General features: G+C 52.4%; 1 protein-coding gene across 2 annotated transcripts in view; it reads left to right on the top strand.

Moving 5' to 3' along the window:
* Positions 1-22729, top strand: part of LOC306774487 (spectrin beta chain, non-erythrocytic 1-like) — an 87067-nt gene that overhangs the window by 6741 nt on the left and 57597 nt on the right. The window contains exons 2-4 of one of the 2 annotated variants that reach the window (XM_079264532.1): positions 1513-1714; positions 17568-17719; positions 19233-19406. In XM_079264532.1, the coding sequence (XP_079120658.1) occupies positions 1561-1714; positions 17568-17719; positions 19233-19406 (480 nt within the window). In that variant the 5' untranslated portion in view covers positions 1513-1560. Of the gene's footprint in view, positions 1-1512; positions 1715-5180; positions 5548-17567; positions 17720-19232; positions 19407-22729 lie in introns of those variants that run through there. The other variant, XM_079264533.1, reaches the window with a different exon arrangement.

Genomic DNA, 22729 nt, shown 5'->3' with positions numbered 1-22729 from the left:
TCTGTCCTTCTGTCTGTCTGTCCTCCTGCCTGTCTGTCCTCCTGTCTGTCTGTCTGTCCTCCTGCCTGTCTGTCCTTCTGTCTGTCTGTCCTCCTGCCTGTCTGTCCTTCTGCCTGTCTGTCCTCCTGCCTGTCTGTCCTTCTGTCTGTCTGTCCTCCTGCCTGTCTGTCCTTCTGTCTGTCTGTCCTCCTGCCTGTCTGTCCTCCTGCCTGTCTGTCCTTCTGTCTGTCTGTCCTCCTGCCTGTCTGTCCTCCTGCCTGTCTGTCCTTCTGTCTGTCTGTCTGTCTGTCCTCCTGTCTGTCTGTCTGTCCTTCTGTCCTCCTGCCTGTCTGTCCTTCTGTCCTCCTGTCTGTCTGTCTGTCCTTCTGTCCTCCTGCCTGTCTGTCTGTCTGTCCTCTTGTCTGTCTGTCTGTCCTTCTGTCCTCCTGCCTGTCTGTCTGTGAAAATTCCAGTTTTTCCATGATGACAGTTACTTTCAGAATATTCCATGTTTTCATGAGGACCACATTTTGGACAGGCTGGATCCCCCGGAGGACCCGTTAAGGACCTCATGTTGGACACCTCCGTATAGGACAGCTGTAACTGTCAGGATGTGGGACGGTTAGAAACATTTGTCCCACATTTGTGCTCACATACACACACAGGTGTGTGAAGGTGTGTGAGCCTGTGGGAAGGGCAGGGTGGTAGGGACTTCCTGTGGAGTGGACAGATGTCCTGCATGTCATGATTTTGAAACGAAATGCAACCCCCCCCCCCCCCCCCCCCCCCCAAAACACACAACAGCTTTGTTTTTATCTCTGTGAAGATGATGATGATGAAGAAGCCTGGCATCAGGGATCAGTTTCAGGAAAGTCTGATCCATTACAGGGCCCCGCGGGAACTGTTCCTGGTTCTGGTCTCTAATGGTTGCGCTGGTCCATCGATCGGACTCGCTTCCTGTCTCCATTAGCAGGCGTCAGCTGACCTGACGAGCCAATCACAGCCCTCCACATGCAAACATCAGATCACCTGACTGAATCCTAATGAAGACCTCATTATCAAGGTCCGGTACCAGACCGGTCTAGTTCTGGTGCCGGACAGGGAACAAGACTTAGGTCCGTAGCAGGAGATGGTCAGAAGTTCATCACATCAAAGTATGAAAGGAATTCTGGGAATACTGATATGAATGTTAAATGGTGCCTTCAGGGAGCGTCTGAAATCAGAGAATCTGGCCTTCTGTAGGTTTTTACTGTCGTCGTCCAGAAGGTGGCAGTGTTGAATGGTGGTCTATCTGTCACACAGAGGACTGGTTCTGGTTCCAGTCCGACTACCAGTTCTACGTTCTGGCTCTGGTTCAAGACCAGTTTTGATTTCTGGGTCCTGGCTCCGGTTCAGGGCCAGTTCTGGGTCCTGGCTCCGGTTCAGGGCCAGTTCTGGGTCCTGGCTCCGATTCAGGGCCAGTTCTGGGTCCTGGCTCCGGTTCAGGGCCAGTTCTGGGTCCTGGTGACTGATCCGCTTCCTGTCTCTCTGCAGGTGTCGGTGGACCCTCGCCGCCTGTGTTGACGGGTCTTTGAGACAACGATGATGACGACGGTGGCGGCGGAGTTCGACCACATGGAGCTGCAGCAGCAGTACAGCAGCAGCGATACGGTCAACAACCGCTGGGACGACGACTGGGACAACGAAAACAGCTCGGCCCGCCTCTTCGAACGCTCGCGCATTAAGGCGCTCGCAGGTAGAAGCCCCGCCCCCTCCAAAGACTCCACACGGCTAATCATTACGCTAAAATATCTGTCTTCACTTTGCATTGTAGCGTCTCCGGTTATTCATTCCTTTCTGCCCCACATACTCCAAAGGGTCGCGAGGGGGTGAAGAGGACAGGTGGACAGGTGGACAGGTGGACAGATGGACAGGTGGACAGATGGACAGTAGGACATATGGACAGTAGGACAGGTGGACAGATGGACAGTAGGACAGGTGGACAGTAGGACAGGTGGACAGATGGACAGTAGGACATATGGACAGGTAGACAGATGGACAGGTGGACATATGGACAGGTGGACAGTAGGACAGGTGGACAGATGGACAGGTGGACAGTAGGACATATGGACAGGTGGACAGTAGGACAGATGGACAGATGGACAGGTGGACAGTAGGACAGATGGACAGGTGGACATATGGACAGGTGGACAGATGGACATGTGGACAGATGGACAGTAGGACATATGGACAGGTGGACAGTAGGACAGGTGGACAGATGGACAGGTGGACAGGTGGACAGTAGGACATATGGACAGGTGGACAGGTGGACAGATGGACAGTAGGACATATGGACAGATGGACATGTGGACAGTAGGACATATGGACAGTAGGACATATGGACATATGGACAGTAGGACATATGGACAGGTGGACAGATGGACAGGTGGACAGATGGACAGGTGGACAGTAGGACAGGTGGACAGGTGGACAGATGGACAGGTGGACAGTAGGACAGGTGGACAGTAGGACAGGTGGACAGGTGGACAGATGGACAGGTGGACAGTAGGACATATGGACAGGTGGACAGTAGGACATATGGACAGGTGGACAGTAGGACAGGTGGACAGTAGGACAGGTGGACAGGTGGACAGGTGGACAGATGGACAGGTGGACAGATGGACAGTAGGACAGGTGGACAGGTGGACAGATGGACAGGTGGACAGTAGGACAGGTGGACAGATGGACAGTAGGACATATGGACAGGTAGACAGATGGACAGTAGGACATGTGGACAGTAGGACAGGTGGACAGGTGGACAGATGGACAGTAGGACATATGGACAGTAGGACAGGTGGACAGATGGACAGTAGGACAGATGGACAGTAGGACAGGTGGACAGATGGACAGTAGGACATATGGACATGTAGACAGATGGACAGTAGGACATATGGACAGGTGGACAGTAGGACAGGTGGACAGATGGACAGGTGGACAGTAGGACATATGGACAGGTGGACAGATGGACAGGTGGACAGTAGGACAGATGGACAGATGGACAGGTGGACAGTAGGACATATGGACAGGTGGACATATGGACAGGTGGACATGTGGACAGATGGACAGTAGGACATATGGACAGGTGGACAGTAGGACAGGTGGACAGATGGACAGGTGGACAGTAGGACATATGGACAGGTGGACAGTAGGACAGGTGGACAGTAGGACAGGTGGACAGATGGACAGTAGGACATGTGGACAGTAGGACATATGGACAGGTGGACAGATGGACAGGTGGACAGATGGACAGGTGGACAGATGGACAGTAGGACATATGGACAGGTGGACAGATGGACAGGTGGACAGTAGGACATATGGACAGGTAGACAGATGGACAGATGGACAGGTGGACAGTAGGACATATGGACAGGTGGACAGGTGGACAGGTGGACAGGTGGACAGTAGGACATATGGACAGGTGGACAGTAGGACATATGGACAGGTGGACAGTAGGACAGGTGGACAGTAGGACAGGTGGACATATGGACAGGTGGACATGTGGACAGGTGGACAGATGGACATGTGGACAGATGGACAGGTGGACAGGTGGACAGATGGACAGTAGGACAGGTGGACAGTAGGACAGGTGGACAGATGGACAGTAGGACAGGTGGACAGTTGGACAGGTGGACAGATGGACAGTAGGACATATGGACAGGTAGACAGATGGACAGTAGGACATATGGACAGGTGGACAGTAGGACAGGTGGACAGATGGACAGATGGACAGATGGACAGTAGGACAGATGGACAGGTGGACAGTAGGACATGTGGACAGGTGGACTGTAGGACATGTGGACAGATGGACAGATGGACAGATGGACAGTAGGACAGGTGGACATATGGACAGGTGGACAGTAGGACATGTGGACAGTAGGACATGTAGACATATGGACAGGTGGACAGGTGGACATGTGGACATGTGGACATATGGACAGGTGGACATGTGGACATATGGACATGTGGACATATGGACAGGTGGACAGATGGACAGGTGGACAGTAGGACGGATTGTACTCATCTGGTTTTTGTTTTGGTCACGGTCCTGATTCTGATTCGTATTCTGGTCCTGGTCCAAAAGGGATCAGAGATTTAAGAGACTAGCAAAGTGGTTTCTTAAGACTTAATCATGGGGTCTCTGCAGGTCTGCTGGTTCTGAGTCCCGTTTAAAGTCTGTCATAAACCAGAACATACTCTGCTGTACCTGTTTTTATACCTTTGCGGGGACCTGATCTAGGGACCAGGATTATGGGGACTCTGGATCTAGTTCTGCCGCTGGCTGGGGTCCAGTCTGGTTCTGGTTCAGGGTCAGGTTCAGGGTGTGGACTCTGTTCTGTCAGCTGTGCAGGATGTTTGTTTCTTACTTCCCGTCCTTGAGTCGGAATGTGAGGAAACAATGGAGGGAAGCATACCGATGACATCATGCTCACACTGCAACACCATTGGCTGACACACACACACACACACACACACACACACACACACACACACACACACACTTCAACACACTCTACACTGTAGAGAGAGAGAAAAAAACGTAAGTTTCTGTTATGGATCAGAACCTCCTTGGTTCTGGTCATCCGGGTCAGAATGTGGTGCTGGTTCCAGCACCACATTCTGACCCGGATGACCAGAACCAAGGAGGTTCTGATCCATAAAGACCCAGAACAAGAAGCAGGTAAGTAAGCCAGGAGGAAAAGCCTCCATCAGAACCAGAACCAGGAAGAAGGTCCATATTCCTGGACTGGTGGGGGAGGGATGTCCTCCAGCAGGACTAGAAGCCAGTTCCTGGAGCCCGACCGGGAGCCGGTTCCGGTTCTGGTCCTCAGAGAACAAACACCTTTCCTGGCTGAACTCTTTGGTAAATGTGTCACCTCTATTCAGGTGAGCGATCACATGACAAGTCAGGCGACGTCTTCAGTCTGGGGTCAAGTTTTCATCATTTACAGCGTTTTCAGGAGGGCGGGGCTGGTTTGCAGTGGGCGGGGTCTGTGTGATTTGGGCGTGGCTATGCGTGCAGTGGGCGGGGCTCTGTCTTGGTCCTGCAGAAACACGCCTCTCTTTTTGTTTCTGCTGCTCTGATTGTTTCAGCAGAGTGATCTGATTGGTCGCCCGTCTCTCTCTCTCACACACACACACACACACACACACACACACACACACACACACACACGGTTGGAGCTACGACCTCTGGACTATGATCACCTCCTGCAACACGAGGACGTTTCTACGTTTTCGGACCCAAATCAGGCTTTTATTCTTCTTCTGTGGTTGAAAAGTCTGCATCGGACGGAGGGAGGGGCCTGGGTCTTTTATTCTTTCAGGAGGAAAACTTGGTTTGTTCAGTCTGAGGAGTTTCTGCAGATTTCTGCCGTTTTGGGCTGAACTGGTTCTGAGTGGGTTATGGTCCCGGAAGTCTTGTGGGTTTTTCCTGATCAGGATTTCTTCATCAGACCGTGATGGAACCTTCAGATCCCACGCAGCAGGCCAGCTACGTCCAGCTGGAGGGTCGCTTCAAACAGCTGCAAGGTAAGAAAAAAGAATGATGGGTGGGTTCTTCCTGGACCGCAGTCTGGGGGTCCGGGTCGGGTCTGGTCTGGGGGTCCGGGTCCGGGTCTGGTCTGGGGGTCCGGGTCGGGTCTGGTCTGGGGGTCCGGGTCGGGTCTGGTCTGGGGGTCCGGGTCTGGTCTGGGGGTCCGGGTCGGGTCTGGTCTGGGGGTCCGGGTCTGGTCTGGGGGTCCGGGTCGGGTCTGGTCTGGGGGTCCGGGTCTGGTCTGGGGGTCCGGGTCGGGTCTGGTCTGGGGGTCCGGGTCCGGGTCTGGTCTGGGGGTCCGGGTCGGGTCTGGTCTGGGGGTCCGGGTCCGGGTCTGGTCTGGGGGTCCGGGTCGGGTCTGGTCTGGGGGTCCGGGTCGGGTCTGGTCTGGGGGTCCGGGTCGGGTCTGGTCTGGGGGTCCGGGTCCGGGTCTGGGGGTCCGGGTCCGGGTCTGGTCTGGGGGTCCGGGTCGGGTCTGGTCTGGGGGTCCGGGTCTGGTCTGGGGGTCCGGGTCCGGGTCTGGTCTGGGGGTCCGGGTCGGGTCTGGTCTGGGGGTCCGGGTCGGGTCTGGTCTGGGGGTCCGGGTCCGGGTCTGGTCTGGGGGTCCGGGTCGGGTCTGGTCTGGGGGTCCGGGTCCGGGTCTGGTCTGGGGGTCCGGGTCGGGTCTGGTCTGGGGGTCCGGGTCGGGTCTGGTCTGGGGGTCCGGGTCGGGTCTGGGGGTCCGGGTCGGGTCTGGTCTGGGGGTCAGGGTCGGGTCTGGTCTGGGGGTCCGGGTCTGGTCTGGGGGTCCGGGTCGGGTCTGGTCTGGGGGTCCGGGTCCGGGTCTGGTCTGGGGGTCCGGGTCCGGGTCTGGTCTGGGGGTCCGGGTCGGGTCTGGTCTGGGGGTCCGGGTCTGGTCTGGGGGTCCGGGTCCGGGTCTGGTCTGGGGGTCCGGGTCCGGGTCTGGTCTGGGGGTCCGGGTCGGGTCTGGTCTGGGGGTCCGGGGACACAAGTGGATTCAGAGTTCAGTTTAAACCTCAGACTTGTAAGTTTTAGGGATGGAAGCAGAATCCTGATTCCTGCTGGAATCCGGACTACACAGATCCAGAGCCAGTGGATCCAGATCTTTTAAATTGGCTTTACTTTGAAACGTTGGTGTCAGAAAGTTTTTCTGGATCTCAACCAGACATGGCGACGTTGTGTTTGGACTACAAACCTTACCAAGTTACCATGGAAACGCCACACAGAACCCAGCTGAGGTCTGGATCGGATCAGAGTTCTCTGATTTCATCCAGGATCAGTGGTTCTGCTGGATGATCGGCAAGGCCCAGCGCCTCAGCAGGGGTGGATCTTCATGGCTGGGGAACACGAGCAGACCTTCACCTGGACATGGGCGGAGTTAGACTGAATAGGCTCCACCCACCAGAAGGTCCTGACCTGCCTTTTAGAACCTCGTCCTCGTTCTTCTGGACCTCAGGGAAGGTGTTGGTTGACCTGGTTCTGGATCAGCTGCTGGGTGAACCATGAAACCTGGAAGGTCCAGATCCTCTAGAGGGTTGTTTCTGACTTGTGACCTGCTGCTAGTTAATGGTTAACTAGCTGGTTTACTGCTGAGACCATAAAACTGTAAAGACAGAAGCTGTTGACGTCGTCTTCATCATCCGTAATTCGCAGTGATGATGATGATTAATAAGTCTGATTGATTGATCCGTTGGTGGAGAAGGTCAGGTGACCCCGAATGCACCTATCGCCCAGCTAGAGCTATTATCGGCCTAATATATCCAGATATGTGGAAAACTACACATGTCGTGTAGTTTTCCAGACACTTTTATTTGTTTGCCACAACTTGCCCCAAATATATTGGTATGAGTTGGTATCAGTATAGGATATATATATATATATATATAAACATCTGGGTCACACTACGTTATACTTGTACATACTTGCTGGCCTCATAAACACTACGTTTTCTCATACAAGCTACGTTACGCGCTGTTCATGCTACCTCATGTTCGGTTTGTGTTACGTTACGTCCCGTACAAGCTACATTAAGTCTCGTTCACAATACTTTACGACCCAAACATGAAACGTTACGCTTTATATACGCTACGTTCCGTCTCTGTTGCGCTACATAATGGCTGTGTCCCAGTTCAGGTTCTTCACACTTCCAAGTCCAGATCCGTCGGCTGCATTGGTCATTGTGGCGCCATGTGCTGTCCCAGTTCCAAGGCTCCTCCCAGTCCTCCCAGTCCTCCCAGTCCTCCCTGTCCTCCCAGTCCGCCCAGTCCTCCCAGTCCTCCCTGTCCTCCCAGTCCTCCCTGTCCTCCCAGTCCTCCCTGTCCTCCCAGTCCTCCCAGTCCTCCCTGTCCTCCCAGTCCTCCCAGTCCTCCCAGTCCTCCCTGTCCTCCCAGTTCCAAGGCTCCTCCCAATCCTCCCAGTCCTCCCTGTCCTCCCAGTCCGCCCAGTCCTCCCAGTCCTCCCTGTCCTCCCAGTCCTCCCAGTCCTCCCAGTCCTCCCTGTCCTCCCAGTTCCAAGGCTCCTCCCAATCCTCCCAGTCCTCCCTGTCCTCCCTGTCCTCCCAGTCCGCCCAGTCCTCCCAGTCCTCCCAGTCCTCCCTGTCCTCCCAGTCCTCCCAGTCCTCCCAGTTCCAAGGCTCCTCCCAATCCTCCCAGTCCTCCCAGTCCTCCCTGTCCTCCCAGTCCGCCCAGTCCTCCCAGTCCTCCCAGTCCTCCCTGTCCTCCCAGTCCTCCCAGTCCTCCCAGTTCCAAGGCTCCTCCCAATCCTCCCAGTCCTCCCAGTCCTCCCTGTCCTCCCAGTCCTCCCTGTCCTCCCTGTCCTCCCAGTCCTCCCTGTCCTCCCAGTCCGCCCAGTCCTCCCAGTCCTCCCAGTTCCAAGGCTCCTCCCAGTCCTCCCGGTCCTCCCAGTCCTCCCGGTCCTCCCAGTCCTCCCAGTCCTCCCGGTCCTCCCGGTCCGCCCAGTCCTCCCTGTCCTCCCAGTCCTCCCAGTCCTCCCAGTCCTCCCTGTCCTCCCAGTTCCAAGGCTCCTCCCAGTCCTCCCAGTCCTCCCTGTCCTCCCAGTCCGCCCAGTCCTCCCAGTCCTCCCTGTCCTCCCAGTCCTCCCAGTCCTCCCAGTCCTCCCTGTCCTCCCAGTTCCAAGGCTCCTCCCAATCCTCCCAGTCCTCCCTGTCCTCCCTGTCCTCCCAGTCCGCCCAGTCCTCCCAGTCCTCCCAGTCCTCCCTGTCCTCCCAGTCCTCCCAGTCCTCCCAGTTCCAAGGCTCCTCCCAATCCTCCCAGTCCTCCCAGTCCTCCCTGTCCTCCCTGTCCTCCCAGTCCGCCCAGTCCTCCCAGTCCTCCCAGTCCTCCCTGTCCTCCCAGTCCTCCCAGTCCTCCCAGTTCCAAGGCTCCTCCCAATCCTCCCAGTCCTCCCAGTCCTCCCTGTCCTCCCAGTCCTCCCTGTCCTCCCTGTCCTCCCAGTCCTCCCTGTCCTCCCAGTCCGCCCAGTCCTCCCAGTCCTCCCAGTTCCAAGGCTCCTCCCAGTCCGCCCAGTCCGCCCAGTCCTCCCAGTCCGCCCTGTCCTCCCAGTCCTCCCAGTCCGCCCTGTCCTCCCAGTTCCAAGGCTCCTCCCAGTTCTCCCAGTCCTCCCAGTCCGCCCTGTCCTCCCAGTTCCAAGGCTCCTCCCAGTTCTCCCAGTCCGCCCAGTCCTCCCAGTCCGCCCTGTCCTCCCAGTTCCAAGGCTCCTCCCAGTTCTCCCAGTCCTCCCAGTCCGCCCTGTCCTCCCAGTTCCAAGGCTCCTCCCAGTCCTCCCAGTCCTCCCAGTCCGCCCAGTCCTCCCAGTCCTCCCAGTCCTCCCAGTCCTCCCAGTTCCAAGGCTCCTCCCAGTCCGCCCAGTTCTCCCGGTCCGCCCAGTCCGCCCAGTCCTCCCAGTGCTCCCAGTTCTCCCGGTCCTCCCAGTTCTCCCAGTCCGCCCAGTCCTCCCAGTCCGCCCAGTCCTCCCAGTCCGCCCGGTCCGCCCGGTCCTCCCAGTCCTCCCGGTCCGCCCAGTCCGCCCAGTCCTCCCAGTCCTCCCAGTCCTCCCAGTCCTCCCAGTCCGCCCGGTCCGCCCGGTCCTCCCAGTCCTCCCGGTCCTCCCAGTCCGCCCAGTCCTCCCAGTTCTCCCAGTTTTCCCAGTCCTCCCAGTCCTCCCGGTCCTCCCAGTCCTCCCAGTCCTCCCGGTCCTCCCAGTCCTCCCAGTCCGCCCAGTCCTCCCAGTCCTCCCAGTCCGCCCGGTCCGCCCGGTCCTCCCAGTCCTCCCGGTCCTCCCAGTCCTCCCGGTCCTCCCAGTCCGCCCGGTCCTCCCAGTCCTCCCAGTCCTCCCAGTCTTCCCGGTCCGCCCGGTCCGCCCGGTCCTCCCAGTCCTCCCAGTCCTCCCAGTCCTCCCGGTCCGCCCGGTCCGCCCGGTCCTCCCAGTCCTCCCAGTCCGCCCAGTCCTCCCAGTCCTCCCGGTCCGCCCAGTCCTCCCAGTCCGCCCAGTCCTCCCGGTCCTCCCAGTCCGCCCGGTCCGCCCGGTCCGCCCGGTCCTCCCAGTCCTCCCAGTCCTCCCAGTCCGCCCGGTCCGCCCGGTCCTCCCAGTCCTCCCGGTCCGCCCAGTCCTCCCAGTTCTCCCAGTTTTCCCAGTTTTCCCAGTCCTCCCGGTCCTCCCAGTCCTCCCAGTCCGCCCAGTCCTCCCAGTCCTCCCAGTCCGCCCGGTCCGCCCGGTCCTCCCAGTCCTCCCAGTCCTCCCAGTCCTCCCGGTCCTCCCAGTCCGCCCGGTCCTCCCAGTCCTCCCAGTCCTCCCAGTCCTCCCAGTCCTCCCGGTCCGCCCGGTCCGCCCGGTCCTCCCAGTCCTCCCAGTCCTCCCTGTCCTCCCAGTCCTCCCAGTCCTCCCGGTCCGCCCGGTCCGCCCGGTCCTCCCAGTCCTCCCAGTCCGCCCAGTCCTCCCAGTCCTCCCAGTCCGCCCAGTCCTCCCAGTTCTCCCAGTTTTCCCAGTTTTCCCAGTCCTTCCAGTCCTCCCTGTCCTTCCAGTCCTCCCGGTCCTCCCAGTCCTCCCAGTCCTCCCGGTCCTCCCAGTCCTCCCACTCCTCCCGGTCCTCCCGGTCCTCCCAGTCCTCCCGGTCCTCCCAGTCCTCCCAGTCCTCCCAGTCCTCCCGGTCCTCCCAGTCCTCCCAGTCCTCCCAGTTCTCCCTGTCCGCCCAGTCCTCCCGGTCCTCCCGGTCCTCCCGGTCCTCCCGGTCCTCCCAGTCCTCCCAGTCCTCCCAGTTCTCCCAGTCCTCCCAGTCCTCCCGGTCCTCCCAGTCCGCCCAGTCCTCCCGGTCCTCCCGGTCCTCCCAGTCCTCCCAGTCCTCCCAGTCCTCCCAGTTCTCCCTGTCCGCCCGGTCCTCCCGGTCCTCCCGGTCCTCCCGGTCCTCCCAGTCCTCCCAGTCCTCCCAGTTCTCCCTTCGTTTGGCTCCAGATCAGCTTAAAATGAAGGCGACCAGAGATGCATTCTAAGCGCCCTCTCCTATCCCAGAATGCATTGCGTTCCTGATAGAAAAGAAGCAGCAGAGCGCCGGTGTCGGTACCACACCAGCCAGACCGTTTATTTATTTATTTTTATGTATAAACACACATATTTGTCCCGGCAGACAAGCTGGGAGGACATTGTGTCCAATAACCACAATGGATTTCATTCCAGTCGTCCTCACATGTCTTCGTCTCCTTTTCATTAACGAAAAGACTGAATTTATTCCAGTCACTCAGATAACTGGAGACTGGAATAAGGAACAGTAATTAAACATGTGTTAAATTATAATCCAGTCACCGTCATTTAATGAGTTAAAGAAACAAACAAACAAACAAATGTGTCCTGGACAAATGAGAGCATTTTTCTGATGAACAGTGGGACAAAATACCTGTCAACAGGTGCAGAAGTCTGACTGGGAGGAACAGAAAACACCTGACTGGACTGGAAACATCACAGGATTCTTCTACTGAATATTAGTTTATGACTGATGGAACATTTATTATTTTATCATGTTTGTTTGCTTTTTAAAAATCTTTCTATTGAACCAAAATGAGAAAATAATGTCAAACTTTTATTTATTATGACTTTAGTCAGTTTCAGTTTTTCTCCTTCTTTAATAGGAGGTTATGAATACATGTGAAGACGACTGTAGATGTGTCTAACAAGGATCACACCTGCTAGTCTATGTAGTCTGTAGACCACCTGCTAGTCTATGTAGTCTGTAGACCACCTGCTAGTCTATGTAGTCTGTAGACCACCTGCTAGTCTATGTAGTCTGTAGACCACCTGCTAGTCTATGTAGTCTGTAGACCACCTGCTAGTCTATGTAGTCTGTAGACCACCTGCTAGTCTATGTAGTCTGTAGACCACCTGCTAGTCTATGTAGTCTGTAGACCTCCTACTAGTCTATGTAGTCTGTAGACCACCTGCTAGTCTATGTAGTCTGTAGACCTGCTAGTCTATGTAGTCTGTAGACCTCCTACTAGTCTATGTAGTCTGTAGACCACCTGCTAGTCTATGTAGTCTGTAGACCACCTGGTAGTCTATGTAGTCTGTAGACCACCTGGTAGTCTATGTAGTCTGTAGACCACCTGGTAGTCTATGTAGTCTGTAGACCACCATTTAGTCTATGTAGTCTGTAGACCACCTGGTAGTCTATGTAGTCTGTAGACCACCTGGTAGTCTATGTAGTCTGTAGACCACCTGCTAGTCTATGTAGTCTGTAGACCACCTGGTAGTCTATGTAGTCTGTAGACCACCTGCTAGTCTATGTAGTCTGTAGACCACCTGCTAGTCTATGTAGTCTGTAGACCACCTGCTAGTCTATGTAGTCTGTAGACCACCTGCTAGTCTATGTAGTCTGTAGACCACCTGCTAGTCTATGTAGTCTGTAGACCACCTGCTAGTCTATGTAGTCTGTAGACCACCTGCTAGTCTATGTAGTCTGTAGACCACCTGCTAGTCTATGTAGTCTGTAGACCACCTGCTAGTCTATGTAGTCTGTAGACCACCTGGTAGTCTATGTAGTCTGTAGACCACCTGCTAGTCTATGTAGTCTGTAGACCACCTGCTAGTCTATGTAGTCTGTAGAACACCTGCTAGTCTATGTAGTCTGTAGACCACCTGCTAGTCTATGTAGTCTGTAGAACACCTGCTAGTCTATGTAGTCTGTAGACCACCTGCTAGTCTATGTAGTCTGTAGACCTCCTACTAGTCTATGTAGTCTGTAGACCACCTGCTAGTCTATGTAGTCTGTAGACCACCTGCTAGTCTATGTAGTCTGTAGACCACCTGCTAGTCTATGTAGTCTGTAGACCACCTGCTAGTCTATGTAGTCTGTAGACCACCTGCTAGTCTATGTAGTCTGTAGACCACCTGCTAGTCTATGTAGTCTGTAGACCTCCTACTAGTCTATGTAGTCTGTAGACCACCTGCTAGTCTATGTAGTCTGTAGACCACCTGCTAGTCTATGTAGTCTGTAGACCACCTGCTAGTCTATGTAGTCTGTAGACCACCTGCTAGTCTATGTAGTCTGTAGACCACCTGCTAGTCTATGTAGTCTGTAGACCTCCTGCTAGTCTATGTAGTCTGTAGACCACCTGCTAGTCTATGTAGTCTGTAGACCTCCTACTAGTCTATGTAGTCTGTAGACCACCTGCTAGTCTATGTAGTCTGTAGACCACCTGCTAGTCTATGTAGTCTGTAGACCACCTGCTAGTCTATGTAGTCTGTAGACCACCTGCTAGTCTATGTAGTCTGTAGACCACCTGCTAGTCTATGTAGTCTGTAGACCACCTGCTAGTCTATGTAGTCTGTAGACCTCCTGCTAGTCTATGTAGTCTGTAGACCACCTACTAGTCTATGTAGTCTGTAGACCACCTGCTAGTCTATGTAGTCTGTAGACCACCTGCTAGTCTATGTAGTCTGTAGACCACCTACTAGTCTATGTAGTCTGTAGACCACCTGCTAGTCTATGTAGTCTGTAGACCACCTGCTAGTCTATGTAGTCTGTAGACCTCCTGCTAGTCTATGTAGTCTGTAGACCACCTGCTAGTCTATGTAGTCTGTAGACCACCTGCTAGTCTATGTAGTCTGTAGACCACCTGCTAGTCTATGTAGTCTGTAGACCACCTGCTAGTCTATGTAGTCTGTAGACCACCTGCTAGTCTATGTAGTCTGTAGACCACCTACTAGTCTATGTAGTCTGTAGACCACCATTTAGTCTATGGAGTCTTTAGACCTGCTAGTCTATGGAGTCTGTAGACCACTTGCTAGTTTATGTAGTCTGTAGACCACCTGCTAGTCTATGTAGTCTGTAGACCACCTACTAGTCTATGTAGTCTGTAGACCACCTGCTAGTCTATGTAGTCTGTAGACCTCCTGGTAGTCTATGTAGTCTGCAGACCACCTGCTAGTCTATGTAGTCTGCAGACCACCTGCTAGTCTATGTAGTCTGTAGACCACCTGCTAGTCTATGTAGTCTGTAGACCACCTGCTAGTCTATGTAGTCTGTAGACCTCCTACTAGTCTATGTAGTCTGTAGACCACCTACTAGTCTATGTAGTCTGTAGACCACCTACTAGTCTATGTATATATATATATATATATATATGAATATATATATATGAATATATATATATGAATATATATATATATATATACTGTTTATTTCTTCCTTTATTCTTTTTAGTTTCATTTCTTCATCCTCTACAGATGATCTTTTTTCATTCATGTGTTTAGTTCATTCATAGTATTAATTTCTTTATTATTATTAAATTTTCTTAAACTGGAACTATTCTGTGCATTTCAGGCTAATTTATTTTTATTTCTGAGCCCAGAAGGGCTGGGATTGATGGAGTTATTGTCACAAATGGCTTTATTTACTTCAGACCGACCCTCTCCGTAGGCTGTCAGATCAGCCTGCGGGCAAAACGAGTGGATTGAGACTCTTCCGCATTAAGCCCCGCCTCCCGCCACTGCACTACATCGGGAGCGCGCACCGCACCTGCTTTCACCGTCATTGTAACGTCTCATAAACAGAAGGATTAGGCTGATATGAACTCAATAAGAAAACAAACTACAATGTCAACACATAGCATCCAGCCCTACATGTTGGAACCTGAATCAGAGCCTGAAAACGAAGTGGAAAACAGCAACCCACAGCAACGAATGCAGCAGGATGTCTCTCTTTGGTAAACTCACCAGCCATCGTTGGAAATAACTTTATCCCACGTTTTCCACCCGCCTGATGTATTTGTACATGCCCTTGTTAACCAGTAGAAGGTAACCAATCACCCAACCTTATCCCCCGGGACGTCACAAGGATTTCCACGTAGAAAAAACTCTAAAACCACGCGTTTTTCGTCGCCATGGAAACCGAACGGAGAGCGTGCTGGAACTCAAACTCACACATGCGTTTAGGTGATAAAAAACAGTGTTGTTCACATGTCTGATGAGGATTCAACACTGTAACACTGTAGAAAGCTCAGAAAACTCCAAACACCATCATAGGAACCCTTTAATGTTTTTACTTTGTCTGATTGCCACTTCTCTTATTTTGACTAAAAAAAATCCCATTTGTGTGTAATTCATTTTAATATCTCCAAATATCTGTTCTGCTGTCATTTTCACTGTTTAACAGAAAGTTTTGTCATTTAATAAAGCATTATTTAGTTTCCAGAAACCACGTAAAATTCTTTGTTTATTGCCAACTAAATAAATTGTGACTAATTTATGATCTGATTCTGAGTCAAACTGAAGACATGAAGATGATATTGACACATAAGTCAATTCTGGATTGTAAAGATTTATTGGCGTTAGTCGTCATACATCTATAGCTGAAAGCTGTTCACAGAGAAATGTTGTGCTTTTAAATCTTATTTGTTGGATTGTTCTTATTGGTGCTCTGTCTATAAGATCATCTGAAGCATCATTATAATCTCCTCCAATAATCACATGTGCTCCTTTGTATTTCAGTTTAAACGCATCCAGTTTCTTACACAGTTGTGTACACATAGTTTTTGCCTGGATTGTGTCATTATGATCAAAACTACTAGAGCGTGCAGTCTTCAGCCAAGTCTCCCAGTTCCTCCATGATGAAAACCTTTTGGATCCACATCAGTCTGGCTTCAGGCAGGACCACTCCACTAGAACTGGTCTCCTGTCTGTTACTGATTCCCTCCAGCTGGACCAGATCTACTGGTCAGTCCTCAGTCCTGCTGGACCAGATCCACCGGTCAGTCCTGGTCCTGCTGGACCAGATCCACCTGTCAGTCCTGGTCCTGCTGGACCAGATCCACCTGTCAGTCCTGGTCCTGCTGGACCAGATCCACCGGTCAGTCCTGGTCCTGCTGGACCTGTCTGCTGCTTCTGCCAACCATCAGATTCTCTTCTCCACTCTCTGAGCTCAGCATCTCTGGATCTGTCCTCTCCTGGTCCACGTCCTACCTCTCAGGAAGATCCTTCAGAGTATCCTGGTGAGGAGAAGTGTCCAGATCACATGAAAACAGGGGAGCCTCAGGGATCGGTGCTCGGTCCTCTTCTCTTTCCACCATCCACCTCCTCACTCGGTGCAGTTAGAAGCTCTCATGGCTTCTCCTACCACTGCTATGCAGATGACACTCAGCTTTTCCTCTCCTTCCCACCAGACGACACAACGTTTCACTGAGAATATCAGCTTGTCTTGCTGATATCTCTGCATGGATGAAGGATCGCCACCTTCAGCTCCATCTGTCCAAGACAGCTCATTGTCTGTCCAGCCGATCCTTCCTTACCTCCACAGATACGTGTGAAGCTCCACTCTGTCACACTTGTTCCTACGTGTGCTGCCTGGAATCTGGGTGTCATGGTGGATGACCAGCTGACCTTTAAGGTCCATGTTGCCTCGGTTGCCCGTACCTGCTGATATGCTCTCTACAACATCAAGAGAATCAGTCGTACCTGACAGAACACACGACCCAGCTTCTGGTTCAGGCTCTGGTCATCTCACACATGGATTACTGCAGTTCCGTACTGGCAGGTCTGCCTGCATGCTGGTTAAACCTCTGCAGATGATCCAGAACCAGCAGCGCGTCTGGTCTACAACCAACCCAAACGGGTTCATGTCACTCTGCTGCTACACTTCATGTCACACTTCACTGGTTTCCAGTTGCAGAGCATCAGATTTAAAGCTCTGCTTCTGCTTTACAAAACAATAAGTCAAATGTCTCATGTCTCCCTTCACTCCCTAATTCAGACCTACACTCCGTGTAGGGTTGGGGCTGTTGAGAGGCGTTTGGGGAAGAGGTTTGCATAAGCTTGAAAAGTCTTTATCGGGCTCCAAGTCCATTATTAGTCACTCCTTTTTTCCTGCTGCTTTTTTGACCATTATTGCTTTTTTTGTCCCGTTACTGCTAGCTCAACCGTTTTACAGGCGAACAGTTCACTTTCCCAGCAATGTAATGTTGGAAAAAAAACAATAAACAAACTTTGTTCTGTCCTTTTTTGGGTAATGTACTTTCCTATCCGTGCGTAGAATAGTAGTGCAATGGTTCACTTCTGAAAACAGCTAGCTTTAAGTCATTTAAAATGTTTGGTACTAATCAGAAAGTTACGAGTTCACAGAAGAGCATCCACACAGGTTGCCATCTTGGTCCTGCCCAGATGGCAAATAGACAATTGACAACGGGAGGCAAAACAATGCGCGTCATCGGGACAGAACAACGTAATGAGCATGCACAGAGCAACCGGAATTATCTTAAAGGATAATGAAGGTTTACATGACAGAGTAATTAAATAGTTCGGAAGTAAATGCGAATAAACCAGCCACTTACATCAGAATTAAATTTAGTTCCGAATAGACTTTGCATTAGGAATTAGGTGTTTACTTGGCCATTTTTTGTAAGTTTCAAGCGGAATTAACTTTTATTCGGAATTAAAACTCCACACATCAGTAACCCTCATAACAGTAGCATCTAAACCGGAACTAACCTGATCTAATGTCTCTGTCTGCATGTGTGTGTGTGTGTGTGTGTGTGTGCAGATGAGCGTGAGGCGGTTCAGAAGAAAACCTTCACAAAATGGGTCAACTCCCACCTGTCCAGAGTCTCCTGCAGGATCACAGACCTCTACATGGATCTGAGAGATGGACGCATGCTGATCAAGCTGCTGGAAGTCCTCTCTGGAGAGAAACTGGTACACACACACACACACACACATTTTCTTGTATTCACTACGCTGTGAGGACTGTGTACGTACGATCACGTTTCTTTTCTCATCTGGACCATGGAAGCCTTTCAGGCCTGGTCCACAACCTAGACTGGGTTGGACCTAGACACACAAACCAACATGTCAGAACTGGATGTTGACTCAGCAACGAGCTAACAGCTGTCCGTATGGAGGAGAGGATTCTGGGTAATGTAGTCTCAGAGCCGAATCGGGTCATAAACAGTGTTTAGAACTCCTGTGACGAGTTTTATCAGAACTTGAGGGACATGTAGACAGAGGATGGGTTCTCAGAGTCCAGCTGACACAGTTCCTCTGTGAGAGTTTAACCAGGTGTGTCCCACTTCCTGTTTTCATGTTGGAGGATTTGTTGGACATCCAGATAAGACGTCAGATGTCTGGCTCTGGTCCAGCTGCCCTCTCTGAAGACGGAGGACATTTCATGTTCACTTCCTGTGCTGCATTCAGGGCCTGGAAACATTTTGATTTCTCATTATTTGTGATCTGGCTGCTGCCATGGCAACCAAACGGACGTCTCCTGAATTCTCATTGATAAACCCGACAGGACGTCAGAACAGGTGAAGGTCCCAGTTCTTGTCCTGAACCCCATCTTAGCCCGAGTCCGAGTCCAGATCTCAGTGCTGATTTAAATCCAGATCTTAGTCCCTCTCCTGGATCTCATGAATCAGGACCTTCCTGCAACTCTTCAGGACCTTCCTGCAACTCTTCAGGACCTTCCTGCAACTCTTCAGGACCTTCCTGGAACTCTTCAGGACCTTCCTGCAACTCTTCAGGACCTTCCTGGAACTCTTCAGGACCTTCCTGGAACTCTTCAGGACCTTCCTGGAACTCTTCAGGACCTTCCTGCACCTCTTCAGGACCTTCCTGCAACTCTTCAGGACCTTCCTGGAACTCTTCAGGACCTTCCTGGAACTCTTCAGGACCTTCCTGCAACTCTTCAGGACCTTCCTGCAACTCTTCAGGACCTTCCTGGAACTCTTCAGGACCTTCCTGCAACTCTTCAGGACCTTCCTGCAACTCTTCAGGACCTTCCTGCAACTCTTCAGGACCTTCCTGCAACTCTTCAGGACCTTCCTGCAACTCTTCAGGACCTTCCTGCAACTCTTCAGGACCTTCCTGGAACTCTTCAGGACCTTCCTGCAACTCTTCAGGACCTTCCTGGAACTCTTCAGGACCTTCCTGCAACTCTTCAGGACCTTCCTGCAACTCTTCAGGACTTTCCTGCAACTCTTCAGGACCTTCCTGGAACTCTTCAGGACCTTCCTGGAACTCTTCAGGACCTTCCTGGAACTCTTCAGGACCTTCCTGCAACTCTTCAGGACCTTCCTGGAACTGGAGCAGGGGGACAGATGGGCCATGGGGTGTTGGTTTCACTTCAACAGTTTGTTTACAGCAGCCTCTGGTGGCAGCGAGAGGAGGATCTGCAGTCTAACTCTGGTCCTGGTTTGTTCTGATTTGGCAGCCGAAGCCCACCAAAGGCCGGATGCGGATCCACTGTCTGGAGAACGTGGACAAGGCTCTGCAGTTCCTGAAGGAGCAGCGGGTTCACCTGGAGAACATGGGATCTCATGACATTGTTGACGGGAACCATCGACTGACCCTGGGCCTCATCTGGACCATCATTCTGCGGTTCCAGGTAAAGTCCACATCCCTCCTGTCCTGTCCTGACCTCTGATGAGCCAGAATACTGAGCTCACACAGGGGCGGCTGTAGCTCAGGAGGAAGAGCAGTTGTCCTTCAACTGGAAAGTTGATTCCAGGCTTCCCCTAACTGGCCGAAGTGTCCTAGGGCAAGACCCTAAGCTGCCCCCCGATGTGCCTATCGGGGTATGAGTGTGTGTGTGTGTGTGTGTGTGTGTGTGTGTGTGTGTGTGTGTGTGTGGGTGAATGGGTGAATGTGACAAGTAGTGTAAAGCGCTTTGAGTGGTCTGCATGACTATAGGATGTGCTATAGGTGTACAAGTCCATTTACCATTTACAGGACCAACCAATCATGTACAGTTGTGATTGACAGGTAGAGGCGTGATTGACAGGTAGAGGCGTGATTGACAGGTACAGGCGTGATTGACAGGTAGAGGCGTGATTGACAGGTAGAGGCGTGATTGACAGGTAGAGGCGTGATTGACAGGTACAGGCGTGATTGACAGGTACAGGCGTGATTGACAGGTACAGGTGTGATTGACAGGTACAGGTGTGATTGACAGGTACAGGCGTGATTGACAGGTACAGGCGTGATTGACAGGTAGAGGCGTGATTGAGAGGTACAGGCGTGATTGACAGGTAGAGGCGTGATTGACAGGTACAGGCGTGATTGACATGTAGAGGCGTGATTGACAGGTACAGGCGTGATTGACAGGTACAGGTGTGATTGACAGGTACAGGTGTGATTGACAGGTACAGGCGTGATTGACAGGTAGAGGCGTGATTGACAGGTAGAGGCGTGATTGACAGGTAGAGGCGTGATTGACAGGTACAGGCGTGATTGACAGGTACAGGCGTGATTGACAGGTACAGGTGTGATTGACAGGTACAGGTGTGATGGACAGGTACAGGCGTGATTGACAGGTACAGGCGTGATTGACAGGTAGAGGCGTGATTGAGAGGTACAGGCGTGATTGACAGGTAGAGGCGTGATTGACAGGTACAGGCGTGATTGACATGTAGAGGCGTGATTGACAGGTACAGGCGTGATTGACAGGTACAGGTGTGATTGACAGGTACAGGTGTGATTGACAGGTACAGGCGTGATTGACAGGTAGAGGCGTGATTGACAGGTACAGGTGTGATTGACAGGTAGAGGCGTGATTGACAGGTAGAGGCGTGATTGACAGGTACAGGTGTGATTGACAGGTAGAGGCGTGATTGACAGGTACAGGTGTGATTGACAGGTAGAGGTGTGATTGACAGGTAGAGGCGTGATTGACAGGTAGAGGCGTGATTGACAGGTACAGGCGTGATTGACAGGTAGAGGCGTGATTGACAGGTAGAGGCGTGATTGACAGGTAGAGGCGTGATTGACAGGTAGAGGCGTGATTGACAGGTACAGGCGTGATTGACAGGTACAGGCGTGATTGACAGGTAGAGGCGTGATTGACAGGTAGAGGCGTGATTGACAGGTACAGGCGTGATTGACATGTAGAGGCGTGATTGACAGGTGGAGGCGTGATTGACAGGTGGAGGCGTGATTGACAGGTGGAGGCGTGATTGACAGGTAGAGGCGTGATTGACAGGTAGAGGCGTGATTGACAGGTAGATGCGTGATTGACCGGTAGAGGCGTGATTGACAGGTACAGGCGTGATTGACAGGTACAGGTGTGATTGACAGGTACAGGTGTGATTGACAGGTAGAGGCGTGATTGACATGTAGAGGCGTGATTGACATGTAGAGGCGTGATTGACATGTAGAGGCGTGATTGACAGGTACAGGCGTGATTGACAGGTACAGGCGTGATTGACAGGTAGAGGCGTGATTGACATGTAGAGGCGTGATTGACATGTAGAGGCGTGATTGACATGTAGAGGCGTGATTGACAGGTACAGGCGTGATTGACAGGTACAGGCGTGATTTACAGGTACAGGCGTGATTGACAGGTACAGGCGTGATTGACAGGTACAGGCGTGATTGACAGGTACAGGTGTGATTGACAGGTAGAGGCGTGATTGACAGGTAGAGGCGTGATTGACAGGTAGAGGCGTGATTGACAGGTAGAGGCGTGATTGACAGGTAGAGGCGTGATTGACATGTAGAGGCGTGATTGACAGGTACAGGCGTGATTGACAGGTACAGGCGTGATTGACAGGTAGAGGCGTGATTGACCGGTAGAGGCGTGATTGACCGGTAGAGGCGTGATTGACAGGTACAGGCGTGATTGACATGTAGAGGCGTGATTGACAGGTAGAGGCGTGATTGACAGGTAGAGGCGTGATTGACAGGTACAGGCGTGATTGACATGTAGAGGCGTGATTGACATGTAGAGGCGTGATTGACATGTAGAGGCGTGATTGACAGGTACAGGCGTGATTGACAGGTAGAGGCGTGATTGACAGGTAGAGGCGTGATTGACAGGTACAGGCGTGATTGACAGGTAGAGGCGTGATTGACAGGTACAGGCGTGAGTGACAGGTAGAGGCGTGATTGACAGGTAGAGGCGTGATTGACAGGTAGAGGCGTGATTGACAGGTAGAGGCGTGATTGACATGTAGAGGCGTGATTGACAGGTACAGGCGTGATTGACATGTAGAGGCGTGATTGACAGGTACAGGCGTGATTGACATGTAGAGGCGTGATTGACAGGTAGAGGTGTGATTGACAGGTAGAGGCGTGATTGACATGTAGAGAAGTGATTGACAGGTACAGGCGTGATTGACAGGTACAGGCGTGATTGACATGTAGAGGCGTGATTGACAGGTAGAGGTGTGATTGACAGGTAGAGGCGTGATTGACAGGTACAGGCGTGATTGACATGTAGAGGCGTGATTGACAGGTAGAGGCGTGATTGACAGGTACAGGCGTGATTGACAGGTACAGGCGTGATTGACAGGTACAGGCGTGATTGACAGGTACAGGCGTGATTGACAGGTAGAGGTGTGATTGACAGGTACAGGCGTGATTGACAGGTACAGGCGTGATTGACAGGTACAGGCGTGATTGACAGGTACAGGCGTGATTGACAGGTACAGGCGTGATTGACAGGTACAGGCGTGATTGACAGGTACAGGCGTGATTGACAGGTACAGGCGTGATTGACAGGTACAGGCGTGATTGACATGTAGAGGCGTGATTGACAGGTACAGGCGTGATTGACAGGTACAGGCGTGATTGACAGGTACAGGCGTGATTGACAGGTACAGGCGTGATTGACAGGTACAGGCGTGATTGACAGGTACAGGCGTGATTGACAGGTACAGGCGTGTGTGGTGGAAAATACTCTGGTCTTGAGAAGTTGTAATACATCTAAGA

Source organism: Telmatherina bonti (assembly GCF_933228915.1).
Source record: "Telmatherina bonti genome assembly, chromosome: 3".
In the NCBI taxonomy this organism is placed as follows: domain Eukaryota; kingdom Metazoa; phylum Chordata; class Actinopteri; order Atheriniformes; family Telmatherinidae; genus Telmatherina; species Telmatherina bonti.
Note: the sequence above shows the minus strand (reverse complement) of the source record. Positions and strands in the feature narration are given on the sequence as shown.